The 14,689-nt window shown below is 37.6% G+C and overlaps 2 protein-coding genes across 3 annotated transcripts; both read left to right on the forward strand.

The window, feature by feature from the left end:
* The first annotated feature begins 1,547 nt into the window (after positions 1-1,547).
* On the forward strand, positions 1,548-2,738 carry LOC149191054 (uncharacterized). Of its 2 annotated transcripts, none has more exons than XM_089413493.1 (2): positions 1,548-1,733; positions 2,316-2,738. In XM_089413493.1, the coding sequence occupies exons 1-2, from the start codon at positions 1,566-1,568 to the stop codon at positions 2,496-2,498; spliced, it is 351 nt and encodes a 116-aa protein (XP_089269619.1). In that variant the 5' UTR covers positions 1,548-1,565; the 3' UTR covers positions 2,499-2,738. The 2 variants fall into 2 exon arrangements, with proteins under 2 accessions (XP_089269619.1, XP_089269620.1); XM_089413494.1 differs by lacking the exon at positions 2,316-2,738 and adding an exon at positions 1,860-2,075.
* A 5,789-nt stretch (positions 2,739-8,527) lies between these two features.
* On the forward strand, positions 8,528-8,884 carry LOC149191055 (pentatricopeptide repeat-containing protein At1g73710-like). Its single transcript, XM_089410650.1, has one exon. It carries the CDS (start codon positions 8,528-8,530, stop codon positions 8,882-8,884), a length of 357 nt encoding a protein of 118 aa, XP_089266776.1.
* Positions 8,885-14,689: the final 5,805 nt, after the last annotated feature.

Consider the following 14,689-nt stretch of genomic DNA (forward strand, 5'->3'; position numbering starts at 1 on the left):
TAAAATTAATTGTAATTGTACATTTAATGAAAGTGGGTTAGGGTTAACTCCCAGGATTCAAGGGCTTTGGCTCTGGAATGGGTTTAACGTTGAAAAATATGGATTATCTATGCTTCTGCAAGAATATCAGTAGATTAAATAATGAAAGTTGGCTTATGGATACGTAGTGAGTAGAACCCAGATTATATGCTTCCACGGAAAAATGGGGAATATTGTTGATAATTTCGGTTGAGGTTACATAGTGTTGTTCAACTAGAGGCTGGGGACATTACAGTCATAGTTGGTAGCAAGGTGGAAGAGATATTCATTGGTCTTGTTATCCAACTACACATTTTTTCCTTCAATTGGTCATCGTTTATGCCCATGAACATGTTTGTTGTATGCCTCCCTCTATGCATCCATGAAAAAGAATATCAAGATAGAGGTGATCCCCATCACAAAATACCAAAATGCACATTTAAGAATAACACCGAAATTCCAATAATTGATGGTTGGCTTTTTTGCAAGACTTAGTCACTTGTGACCTTTCCCCAAAAACCAAACCAATACTTAATAATGACATTTTACAGACACATACATATGCAAAATTGCCTTTAATTTATCTATGCTTTGTAATGAATGGGGACAACTAAATTGTATTCCATCAACTAGATGAAATTTTAAATATTATTTTAATGATTAAGAAGTATTTTGAAAAAAAATCAAATGTGGCAAAACTTATCATCTTAGTTTTCAACCAACAATTATGAAAATCGTCATTGGTTGTTATTTGTAATGTGTCTTGACCCATCATTGTTATTTAAGGAAAACCATGTCACCCAAAATAATCCATTAGCAGTTTGTAAGGGCGTGGACTTTAAATCTTGTCAAATACTTGTTGGCTTTGGGTAGCTAACATGTTTCCTTATGTCCAAGCAAGATGAGTTTTTAGCTAATCAGAAATAAAATTAGCTATTACACCATGACCAAAAGGTAATTTCAACTTAAATAGTATATTTGGGAAAATTAGTATCCCTGCCTCTTATCATTAAAGCTATCTACAACATAGTCATGTGCTTTTAGTATCATTTATCATCCCATGTATGGAAAGAGACTGCCTTTTTTATGATTAAACCCCATCTAAAAGATTAAAAAATATTTTAATTACACCGTAAGGCGTTTCCCTCTGAAATCAACTCCCCCAATTGCCACCGTGTCCTTGTTTGAGCCATCAGATTAGATGTTAGACGATTGAAACGTTCCAGGCCGTTGGATGTAGTTTAGGTTAGTTTTTTATATTTTTTCAGCACAGTTTTTCTCGCTGCTTCAAATCGCCGCACAGTTTTTCTCGCTGCTTCAAATCTCCCTGAGCAGGCAGCGTCTCTGGGCATCCGACTCTAGGAGCTTGGAGCTTGATGAGCTTTTATCTCCAATGAGGGTTTTGCAGGCAAAGTTTTCAATGGATCTTCAGGGCTTCAAATTTCCTCCATCGGAAGAGAAATCCTGCATCGATCAGAAGAAATTTCCCGCGTTTTATGAAGGAAAATCCCCCTACAGACAGAGGACGGACTGGATTATGAACGAAGATGCCAGATTCAGATCCTCCAACTGTGGAGAGAATGACTTCATTTGTTTTGCATTCCACCCGCGAAGTTTGCTCTGATGCGGCCATTTTCCGCAGTGCTGTTTCGGTGGTCGGTAACTCTGTTTGGGTCCTGTTTGATGGTCTGGCGGTGGATCAGAAATGTTTACAGGTAAAAAGCCTTAGTTTTATCTTTCAGCTGGTTCTCCGCTCTTATTTCTTTGTTCTTCGTGACTGTAGGCGTTCAAGCCCTATCAGATACCCTAATCAGTTTTCCTGTATTTGAAATGCAACGCAGGACGTTGGGACCCCGAGCTGGCTCAACCTGCTTGGTAGGGCGACGTGTCTACAGTGGCGGAGTTTCCTTACGGGTAAGAACTTGCCATAGTTTGAGGGGAAATTTAAAGCGTGGCTCCAATGCGACCCAACGGTGGAGCTTTTGCCAGAGTTTCCTCATCTCCAACTGTGGAGAGAATGACTTCATTTGTTTTGCATTCCACCCGCGAAGGTTGCTCTGATGCGGCCATTTTCCGTAGTGCTGTTTCGGTGGTCGGTAACTCTGTTTGGGTCCTGTTTGATGATCTGGCGGTGGATCAGAAATGTTTATAGGTAAAAAGCTTTGGTTTTATCTTTCAGCTGGTTCTCTGCTCTTATTTCCTTGTTCTGCTCTTATTTCCTTGTTCTTCGTGACTGTAGGCGTTCAAGCCCTATCAGATACCCTAATCAGTTTTCCTGTATTTGAAATGCAACGCAGGACGTTGGGACCCGGAGCTGGCTCAACCTGCTTGGTAGGGCGACGTGTCTACAGTGGCGGAGTTTCCAGTTATGGGTAAGAACTTGCCCTGGTTGGAGGGGAAACTTAAAGCGTGGCTATGGCTCTCTGCATCTATGGGATGCCTGTTTCGTAGCCAAAAAGCTCAATTTAGAAGAGGGTTAGAGCTTTTAATGGGCTTTTTCCCAAATGTAAATAAATTTTGCTATGACGATGTGATTATCATTTCGGATATTACCCAGAGCTTATTCTGCTCTGAAATTATGTAGTTTCCTGTTATTCTCTTTTGTGACGATGAAGGTTTATAGAGCTGTGCCGGTTAATTATTCTGCGGTTTGATATGGCTACCATGGCCAGCAGTCGACGGCACCATTTGCTTAAATTTGTTTTTGAATCTTTGCTAAATATGTATACCCAGTTCAGGGTTTGCGTTTTCGGTTATATCTTCAGAAAATAATGTGATGTATACTCAATTCCTTGCTTACTCGTGTTTGCCCGTATGTTATATCGTTTACATATTTCAAGGAGTTGTCTACGTTATAAAGAGTTATAAATCTTCGATTTGGATATGTGGTATCGGCCAACCTGATCTCCGTTTAATAATTGCAACTTGTTTACCAGTTACATACGTTTAACATTACCTACTGTATGTTCTTTTCCTTTGTAATTGCGGGGTCTGCTACTCAGTGTCATTATAGCCTGGCCTCCTTAGTTTCCAAGTTTCTTCCGGGAGCTTATGATCCACTCCCACCCTCCAGGGTTCATCATTTTGTGCTGTTATTGCCGCCTATGGAAGATTAGGTCGAGCTGCAGAGGCAGAGAAGATGTTTGAAAAGATGGTTAACGCAGGTGTGGAGCTAGATGTTTTTGTTTATGGTGCCTTGATAAATGCATTTGCTGAAGCTGGATGTGTGGAAGAAGCTGTACGTTACTTTCAAATAATGCAAAATGCTGGTTTTGCAGGGAACTCTGTGGTGTATAGTTCTTTGATTAAGGTTTATAGTAAACGTGGTTTTTTGAAGGAAGCACAAGAAACGTACAAACACATACAGAAATTGGGTGTTGAACCAGATGCCTTTTTATCAGGCTGTATGCTTGACCTTTATGCTCGCACTGATATGCTGACTGAAGCACAAGAAGTATTCAAAGTCTTGAAAGAAAAGCAGCAGGCAAATGAATTTTCTTTTTCCATGATGTTGTCCTTATACAAAAAGAATGGAAGGCTTAATGAAGCCACTGAAATTACAAAGGAAATGTTAGAATCAAGATTTCTTACTAACGTTCTTTCTTTTAATAGCGTCATTAGCCTGCTCATTACAGATGGAAGATTGAGAGAGGCTGCTGAAGTTTTTCATCAAATGTTAAAACTAAAGGCTTCACCCAATGAGAATACATACAAAACACTGGGCATTCTTCTGAAGAGAGGAGGCATTCCAAGGGATACAGTAGAGCAGCTCGATGTTGCACGTAAAAGTGGGCTTCCACATGGTATTCAGGCCTTGAGAATGACAATCTTTTCTGCAGTGGGGATGCATGCTGAAGCTTTGGAAGCTTGTGATGAACTGAGAGCTTCTGGGTTGGATTTTGATGTGTCTTCTTACAATGCTGTTATATATGCACTTGGTAGTGCTGGGAGGATTAATGAAGCTTACAACATGTTCATGATCATGCAAGCCAAAGGTCTTGAACCAGATACAATTACTTATGCAAGTATGACAATTAGCTATGGGAAGCTAGGGTTGGTAGACGGTGTTAGGAGAATGTTTTACAAAATGAAATAGAAGGGTTTTCAGCCAAACGAATTCATGTTCAAGGCAGTTATAGATGCCTATAAAAGTGCTGGGAAGTTTGCTTTAGCCAGATTTGTTACCCAGGAGAGGCAGTTCATGCATCAGTTACAAGATCATGGTCACATTATATAAGATTATGCAGATCTGGTTTCGAGCTCGATTTCATGTGCACAGCTTTTAAAAGGAAGCTGGCATACCCTGTATTCATGCTGTTGTGTCTTTTAACATTTTGTAAAATTGTAACAGGTTATTTTTTTTTGGGAAATTTAAATCTATGCTCCTTGTATAGCTTCCACATGGTATTCAGGCCTTGAGAATGACAATCTTTTCTGCAGTGGGGATGCATGCTGAAGCTTTGGAAGCTTGTGATGAATTGAGAGCTTCTGGGTTGGATTTTGATGTGTCTTCTTACAATGTTGTTATATATGCACTTGGTAGTGCTGGGAGGATTAATGAAGCTTACAACATGTTCATGATCATGCAAGCCAAAGGTCTTGAACCAGATAGAATTACTTATGCAAGTATGACAATTAGTTATGGGAAGCTAGGGTTGGTAGACGGTGTTAGGAGAATGTTTTACAAAATGAAACAGAAGTGTTTTCAGCCAAACGAATTCATGTTCAAGGCAGTTATAGATGCCTATAAAAGTGTTGGGAAGTTTGCTTTAGCCAGATTTGTTACCCAGGAGAGGGAGTTCATGCATCAGTTGCAAGATCATGGTCACATTATCTAAGATTATGCAGATCTGGTTTCGAGCTCGATTTCATGTGCAAAGCTTTTAAAAGGAAGCTGGCATACCCTGTATTCATGCTGTTGTGTCTTTTAACATTTTGTAAAATTGTAACAGGTTATTTTTTTTTGGGAAATTTAAATCTATGTTCCTTGTATAGAGAAATTGTGGATAAAAGGGTACTAGTAGTTCTTTTAGTGTATAACAAAAATGCAAATAAAAAGACATTGGTCATTCCCTTCTCCAATATAAATTAAGACTTTGAAAACAGAGGAGGGCACCCCAAAATCAACAGAGGAGGGCACCCCAAAATCCTGAAGCTTGACAGTGGTATCCGAGATTCTCAAAAAATTCTGTGAGATTTTCTCAAAATCATATTAGAATTTCTATTTTATTTCGAGCAAAATTGTGATCTGTTTAGACTACACGATTAAGGAGATGCATTATCTATTGAAACTACAATTTTGCCCCGACGGCCCAGTTCTCATCGGAATATGGTGAAAAAAATTAATATGTTTAAATCGTTTTTTCGTTTCAGAAATAAAATAGTGATTTCAAATTCTCATTAATTTTCTACACGATTTCAATTATAAATTGGCTAAACATCCTAACACCCAAATTAATCTCTTGAGTGGATCATTCAACACAGAGAAGCAATCTAACTTTCGCTTGTAACACAGGCGATACTTGAAGAAGTGGTGGATGTGAATGCTCAGAAAATGGGAAAACGACATATGAGATCACCAGCCGGTCATCCCTTTAAGTCAAGAACATATGCCTTTTCTATTACGTTACCAGACTGAACTTTTGTTCAAGGCTCTGTCTCACTGTTGCACCAATGGAAAGTAGAGCAGACCACTGGTCGGCCAGGGCCCAGCATAGATCCATGCAAACGAAAGGCAGAGACATGTGACTGTGATACTAGCCACAACCTCACATACATAAATACATGCCCAGGCAAGCCTGACAGAGGGCAACTCCATTGAATTAATATATGAATTAAGGGTATCATGGTTCAGAACAACATAATGTTCAAATGTGAAGCCAATGAAATTATATAATATTACCCTGCTCCTTTCTTACTAATTTTCTCTTTATAAACTAGCCATTTGGAATTTTGATGTTACACATTCAAATTCTAGTATCATCCACCTAATTCTAGTATCATCCACCTGTTTAATTCTCATGTTGGGGCATCTGCAATATTTGACGACATAATGCCTTTAGAAGCACATAGTTTGTTTGACTACCTGTCCACTAGTTAGTTTGTCTATGCTCATTATGGTAAATTCGATCTTACACCTTGAACATGGTATTCAGGCCTTGAGAATGACAATCTTTTCTATAGTGGGGATGCATGCTGAAGCTTTGGAAGCTTGTGATGAACTGAGAGATTCTGGGTTGGATTTTGATGTGTCTTCTTACAATGCTGTTATATATGCACTTGGTAGTGCTGGGAGGATTAATGAAGCTTACAACATGTTCATGATCATGCAAGCCAAAGGTCTTGAACCAGATACAATTACTTATGCAAGTATGACAATTAGCTATGGGAAGCTAGGGTTGGTAGACGGTGTTAGGAGAATGTTTTACAAAATGAAACAGAAGGGTTTTCAGCCAAACGAATTCATGTTCAAGGCAGTTATAGATGCCTATAAAAGTGCTGGGAAGTTTTCTTTAGCCAGATTTGTTACCCAGGAGAGGGAGTTCATGCATCAGTTGCAAGATCATGGTCACATTATATAAGATTATGCAGATCTGGTTTCGAGCTCGATTTCATGTGCACAGCTTTTAAAAGGAAGCTGGCATACCCTATATTCATGTTGTTGTGTCTTTTAACATTTTGTAAAATTGTAACAGGTTATTTTTTTTTGGGAAATTTAAATCTATGCTCCTTGTATAGCTTCCACATGGTATTCAGGCCTTGAGAATGACAATCTTTTCTGCAGTGGGGATGCATGCTGAAGCTTTGGAAGCTTGTGATGAACTGAGAGCTTATGGGTTGGATTTTGATGTGTCTTCTTACAATGCTGTTATATATGCACTTGGTAGTGCTGGGAGGATTAATGAAGCTTACAACATGTTCATGATCATGCAAGCCAAAGGTCTTGAACCAGATACAATTACTTATGCAAGTATGACAATTAGCTATGGGAAGCTAGGGTTGGTAGACGGTGTTAGGAGAATGTTTTACAAAATGAAACAGAAGGGTTTTCAGCCAAACGAATTCATGTTCAAGGCAGTTATAGATGCCTATAAAAGTGCTGGGAAGTTTGCTTTAGCCAAATTTGTTACCCAGGAGAGGGAGTTCATGCATCAGTTGCAAGATCATGGTCACATTATATAAGATTATGCAGATATGGTTTCGAGCTCGATTTCATGTGCAAAGCTTTTAAAAGGAAGCTGGCATACCCTGTATTCATGTTGTTGTGTCTTTTAACATTTTGTAAAATTGTAACAGGTTATTTTTTTTTGGGAAATTTAAATCTATGCTCCTTGTATAGAGAAATTGTGGATAAAAGGGTACTAGTAGTTCTTTTAGTGTATAACAAAAATGCAAATAAAAAGACATTGGTCATTCCCTTCTCCAATATAAATTAAGACTTTGAAAATAGAGGAGGGCACCCCAAAATCTTGAAGCTTGACAGTGGTATCCGAGATTCTCAAAAAATTCTGTGAGATTTTCTCAAAATCATATTAGAATTTCTATTTTTTTTTCGAGCAAAATTGTGATCTGTTTAGACTACGCGATTGAGGAGATGCATTATCTATTGAAACTACAATTTTGCCCCGACGGCCCAGTTCTCATCAGAATATGGTGAAAAAAATTAATGTGTTTAAATCGTTTTTTCGTTTCAGAAATAAAATAGTGATTTCAAATTCTCATTAATTTTCTACACGATTTCAATTATAAACTGGCTAAACATCCTAACACCCAAATTAATCTCCTGAGTGGATCATTCAACACAGAGAAGCAATCTAACTTTCTCTTGTAACATAAGCGATACTTGAAGAAGTGGTGGATGTGAATGCTCAGAAAATGGGAAAACGACATATGAGATCACCAACCGGTCATCCCTTTAAGTCAAGAACATATGCCTTTTCTATTACGTTACCAGAATGAACTTTTGTTCAAGGCTCTGTCTCACTGTTGCACCAATGGAAAGTAGAGCAGACTATTGGTCGGCCAGGGCCCAGCATAGATCCATGCAAACGAAAGGCAGAGACATGTGACTGTGATACTAGCCACAACCTCACATAAATAAATGCATGCCCAGGCAAGCCTGACAGAGGGCAACTCCATTGAATTAATATATGAATTAAGGGTATCATGGTTCAGAACAACATAATGTTCAAATGTGAAGCCAATGAAATTATATAAGATTACCCTGCTCCTTTCTTACTAATTTTCTCTTTATAAACTAGCCATTTGGAATTTTGATGTTACACATTCAAATTCTAGTATCATCCACCTAATTCTAGTATCATCCACCTGTTTAATTCTCATGTTGGGGCATCTGCAATATTTGACGACATAATGCCTTTAGAAGCACATAGTTTGTTTGACTACCTGTCCACTAGTTAGTTTGTCTATGCTCATTATGGTAAATTCGATCTTACACCTTGAACATGGTATTCAGGCCTTGAGAATGACAATCTTTTCTATAGTGGGGATGCATGCTGAAGCTTTGGAAGCTTGTGATGAACTAAGAGCTTCTGGGTTGGATTTTGATGTGTCTTCTTACAATGTTGTTATGTATGCACTTGGTAATGCTGGGAGGATTAATGAAGCTTACAACAACATGCAAGCCAAAGGTCTTGAACCAGATAGAATTACTTATGCAAGTATGACAATTAGCTATGGGAAGCTAGGGTTGGTAGATGGTGTTAGGAGAATGTTTTACAAAATGAAACAGAAGGGTTTTCAGCCAAACGAATTCATGTTCAAGGCAGTTATAGATGCCTATAAAAGTGCTGGGAAGTTTGCTTTAGCCAGATTTGTTACCCAGGAGAGGGAGTTCATGCATTAGTTGCAAGATCATGGTCACATTATATAAGATTATGCAGATCTGGTTTCGAGCTCGATTTCATGTGCACAACTTTTAAAAGGAAGCTGGCATACCCTGTATTCATGCTGTTGTGTCTTTTAACATTTTGTAAAATTGTAACAGGTTATTTTTTTTTGGGAAATTTAAATCTATGCTCCTTGTATAGCTTCCACATGGTATTCAAGCCTTGAGAATGACAATCTTTTCTGCAGTGGGGATGCATGCTGAAGCTTTGGAAGCTTGTGATGAACTGAGAGCTTCTGGGTTGGATTTTGATGTGTCTTCTTACAATGCTGTTATATATGCACTTGGTAGTGCTGGGAGGATTAATGAAGCTTACAACATGTTCATGATCATGCAAGCCAAAGGTCTTGAACCAGATACAATTATTATGCAAGTATGACAATTAGCTATGGGAAGCTAGGGTTGGTAGACGGTGTTAGGAGAATGTTTTACAAAATGAAACAGAAGGGTTTTCAGCCAAACGAATTCATGTTCAAGGCAGTTATAGATGCCTATAAAAGTGTTGGGAAGTTTGCTTTAGCCAGATTTGTTACCCAGGAGAGGGAGTTCATGCATCAGTGGCAAGATCATGGTCACATTATATAAGATTATGCAGATATGGTTTCGAGCTCGATTTCATGTGCAAAGATTTTAAAAGGAAGCTGGCATACCCTGTATTCATGCTGTTGTGTCTTTTAACATTTTGTAAAATTGTAACAAGTTATTTTTTTTTGGGAAATTTAAATCTATGCTCCTTGTATAGAGAAATTGTGGATAAAAGGGTACTAGTAGTTCTTTTAGTGTATAACAAAAATGAAAATAAAAAGACATTGGTCATTCCCTTCTCCAATATAAATTAAGACTTTGAAAACAGAAGAGGGCACCCCAAAATCAACAGAGGAGGGCACCCCAAAATCCTGAAGCTTGACAGTGGTATCCGAGATTCTCAAAAAATTCTGTGAGATTTTCTCAAAATCATATTAGAATTTCTATTTTTTTTTCGAGCAAAATTGTGATCTGTTTAGACTACGCGATTGAGGAGATGCATTATCTATTGAAACTACAATTTTGCCCCGATGGCCCAGTTCTCATTGGAATATGGTGAAAAAAATTATTGTGTTTAAATCGTTTTTTCGTTTCAGAAATAAAATAGTGATTTCAAATTCTCATTAATTTTCTACACGATTTCAATTATAAACTGGCTAAACATCCTAACACCCAAATTAATCTCCTGAGTGGATCATTCAACACAGAGAAGCAATCTAACTTTCGCTTGTAACACAAGCGATACTTGAAGAAGTGGTGGATGTGAATGCTCAGAAAATGGGAAAACAACATATGAGATCACCAGCCGGTCATCCCTTTAAGTCAAGAACATATGCCTTTTCTATTACGTTACCAGACTGAACTTTTGTTCAAGGCTCTGTCTCACTGTTGCACCAATGGAAAGTAGAGCAAACTACTGGTCGGCCAGGGCCCAGCATAGATCCATGCAAACGAAAGGCAGAGACATGTGATTGTGATACTAGCCACAACCTCACATAAATAAATGCATGCCCAGGCAAGCCTGATAGAGGGCAACTCCATTGAATTAATATATGAATTAAGGGTATCATGGTTCATAACAACATAATGTTCAAATGTGAAGCCAATGAAATTATATAAGATTACCCTGCTCCTTTCTTACTAATTTTCTCTTTATAAACTAGCCATTTGGAATTTTGATGTTACACATTCAAATTCTAGTATCATCCACCTAATTCTAGTATCATCCACCTGTTTAATTCTCATGTTGGGGCATCTGCAATATTTGACGACATAATGCCTTTAGAAGCACATAGTTTGTTTGACTACCTGTCCACTAGTTAGTTTGTCTATGTTCATTATGGTAAATTCGATCTTACACCTTGAACAGGCTTTACTTGTAGTTTACTAAATCCAATGGCTGGTTTTTTGGGTATCCGACACTTGATTAATTCTCACCTCGGGCAATCTTTGACAACATAATGGCCTCTAGAAGCTCATAGAATCCAATTTTTAACATATTTTCACTCTTTTTATCACTAGGAGTGCTTAATTCAAACAATGGTGAGACCATTTGGATGTTAGAAACCTAATGCTAATTTTCTATTTGTCCCCAACCTAATGACTATTAATATTGGTGATAGCATATCTTTAAAATGAACATATTGAGTTAATTTCCCTTATATAAAGGTCTTCCTTATTTATTCATAATCTTTGAATTTCAATTACATCATTGTTCTCATCCTTTGTCAAATGTTCATCAAGAAATGTCAGAAGACAGTATTGGCATCCATCAAGGACCTTAGGATAAACCTTATGAACATAAAGCACTTGGTAATATGAATAGATGATCTAGCCATTTGTTGATGATAACAAATAAACACCGGTAAAGAAACAAAATTGCATAAAAATTTGACTTCTTTCTTCTATGTTGTTGTTTCTTATGTCATTTGCATAAAATTTTGACTTCTTTCTTCTATGCTATTGTTTTTTATATCATTGCCTTACGGCGTTTCCTTTGCAACATGTGGTGCAAATGCTAGTTTTATGTTTATAGAGATAACATATCTTAATTAAGGCAACAAATATTTTAATTTTCTGTTTATGGAGATAACCTATTTTGATTAGGGAAAAATATTCTTTTATTTAGTTTTTATTTGTTTTTAAGTGTGGTTTAGGTGTTTAAAATTTTAGCATATAGTTTTTGGTCAATTTTATTAGAATTCAACATGTATTTGTTAAATGTTAATTTGAGTTATGTAATTTATAATTTCAATGTCTATAAATTTATTAGGACAAAAACCAAACCATTCAAAAACTCAATTTAAAATTTCAAATGATTTTAAATTTAATCACTTTATATAAATATCAATTGTGATGATAACATTTAGGAGCCAAGTAAAGTTATAATATTATTAATTTGGGTTTATAGTTTAAATGTTTTCTATTTTGAAGGATTTTTTTGACGTATTTTCTAATGAAATCAGAAATTTGTTGGAATCGCAAATTTGATCTATAAATTCGTACAATTGATGACTTGAAAGACTTTTTAAGATGATAAATTTATTTTTGCAATATTAAAAAAATATATATATCCAATAAAAAAATTGTTTCGCCAAATTTTTGCTAAGCACTTTAAAGGCTTCTTGCATTTAGCAAGGGCTGCCCCTAAATATGGTGGAGGTACCAAAGTGGTCTCACAAGATCACAATCTGCTCAAATTTTGGTTCAATCTATTGAGTGGGCATAATTTTTAAGAGCATGTTTTTTCTAAAAGGTAGAGTATGTATGCTTTTGTCGACTTAACAGAAATTGCTGAGCAGAAATAGGTCACTTATCCCCACAAAAAAGAATCTTATACACCAATTTAATATCTTGATTAGCGGTGACCTTAAAATTAAATAATAATAATAATAATAATACTTACAAGTAACTTTTGCTGATTAGCGTCCTTATGGCTTCATCAATTGGGCCAAATAAAGAAAAGAATTTCTCTATTCATTTCCCGAAGGATGTCACCTAAACTTCTTGAGTTCGATTCTGATTGATTTCGTTGTATTACTCCCGCCACCGTGTTTGAGAGCGCTACTTCTCGAGCCGAAGGATTGTTCTCGGACTGTTGTTTTCACTGTTCTTTAGAGTTCGACCTAATGTCGAGTTCTGACCAGAAATTGTGCAAATTAAAAAAAAAAAAAAAAAAAACAAACAAACAAAAAACAAAACCTTTCAATTAGGCTTATTAATTTTCCAAGCGCTATTTGATATGTATAATTCATTAAGCTCTGCTCCCGCGGCCTTGTCTAAGATTTCACTATTTCTCGAGCCAAAGGATTGTTCTCCGACTGTTGCTTTCCAGTTCTGTCAAGTTCCATGCGAAATTTGATCAAATTACAAGTGAAATCTTCAGTTATGGCTCATCAATTTCCCAGGTATACGCCCTCACTCTCATGGCAGTCCAGATGTACACCTAATTAACCTCTTTGTCAGTGAAAGTTATCTCAATAAATAGGTTGACTTTCTTATGAGAATTCCAATTCTGCTATAAATATCGGGAAAGGTGACTTCAAAGTCTGCTCCCGGGTTTTGTTATGTAAAATTTAGCCATGTTCTGTCAGGGCATTATTAGTCCCTGCTTCCGGCATAGCAAGGACTATAGTGTTTGATCGAACGTTGATGAGCTATTAAATCCTTTGTTGACCATAAGCTTTTATGCTTTAACCAAAGTTTATCCCTGGAAATATCGATGTAAGAAACTTATAACCAAACTTGTGAATTCAAGGTCTTATTACAAGCCTCACGTGCCCCAATGTTATTTCAGCCGGGACAAGTTATTTTATTTTAAGTTTTTCAAAACAAATGTTTTGTGTAGGTAAACTATTTTATGCAAAGTTTTTAAGCCTCCACTTCCAGTGGAAAGTGAGCTGCCATCTGTCATTTCTTTTGGGCACTTGTCACCTCTTCTACACTCCTATCTCCTCTTCATTCCACCACTCTTCTACTTGTCACCTCTTCTATGCTCCCGCCTCCTCTTCATTCCACCATTCTTCTATGCTCCTGCCTCCTCTTCATTCCCCCACCCTCCTCCATTCCCCATTTCATTCCAGCCTCCATCCCCATTTCATTCCTGCCTCCTCTTCATTCCCCCGCCCTCCTCCATTCCCCATTTCATTCCAGCCTCCATCCCCATTGCATTCCTGCCTCCTCTTCATTCCCCCACCCTCCATTCTCCATTCCCCACACCGTGGATGATCAGATTGGAGGCCAACCTGAACATGAGCATGATTTACGGGAGGAGGAAGGCTCGACCCTATGGTATTCTCCATGAAAGATTTACCTGGAAAGCTAGGCACCATTGGAGGCCTTGCTCTACGCATTGGCCAGTTACTGTTGCTTGAAATGGATGAGGGGAGATTTGCAGAGAGAACAAATCTTCGAAGCTCTTACATTGGCCAAGAGGGAAAACTCTGTGTAAGTATAGTTGATTCTATTACCTCTATTATTACATCTATTACCTGTATAAGTAAAATAATATGAAGATACGTGAACTAAGTAAATGCATATGATACTTGGACGATGATACTTGGAGGATGAAGCTTATGAGTTCATAAAACAAGTAGGTAGAGTGTGTACCTTTAAATAAGGTGACTATTGGAAATGGTTTCTTTTCTTCGACCTGTTGTTGAAATGAACTACACCTGCTATTGTTGAAATGAACTGGACCTGCTTTTGAAATGAACTAGTGAGCAGCTGGTTTCATAGGCTCTCGAGGATCTGAAACCGCAACTTGTATTGGTTGAGAACCTACTGCGCGAGTAGGTTGATGGTTGATACTAGGTGGCTAGGCTTGACGAGAACCTATTTTAGTTAGTCTTGGTTGTTGTGGAACCGCCTGCTACAGCTTGTTGAGGCTACCAATGTAAGCTTTTTCACTAAACACCCGATACTTAGCAGGTGGAATCCCTTCAAATATTGTTGCGGCCTGGGAGGACAGCTTTTCCCTGCCTCAAACTTTCATTTGATGGCAGAGTTAAGAAGATTTTGTCTTGAATATGAAAGTCTCTTACACCGAAATGAAATCTTCAGGGCATTGTATGCATGTGGGACGAGCCGAGTTATGACGGTTCCAGAGTCCACAATCGTGCCTCCTCTTCCAAGAACAGCAAGCGAAATCGAGAGACTCTGGCCTCCAACACTTATGTCGCTTAATCCCACAAAATAGTAGGATGTATACATGGAATTTGAGATGAGAGGGGTGAAAAT

Source organism: Pinus tabuliformis, chromosome 3_1 (assembly GCF_031772625.1).
Source record: "Pinus tabuliformis cultivar Carrire ecotype Pingquan chromosome 3_1, CPIR1, whole genome shotgun sequence".
NCBI classification, from domain to species: Eukaryota; Viridiplantae; Streptophyta; class Pinopsida; order Pinales; family Pinaceae; genus Pinus; species Pinus tabuliformis.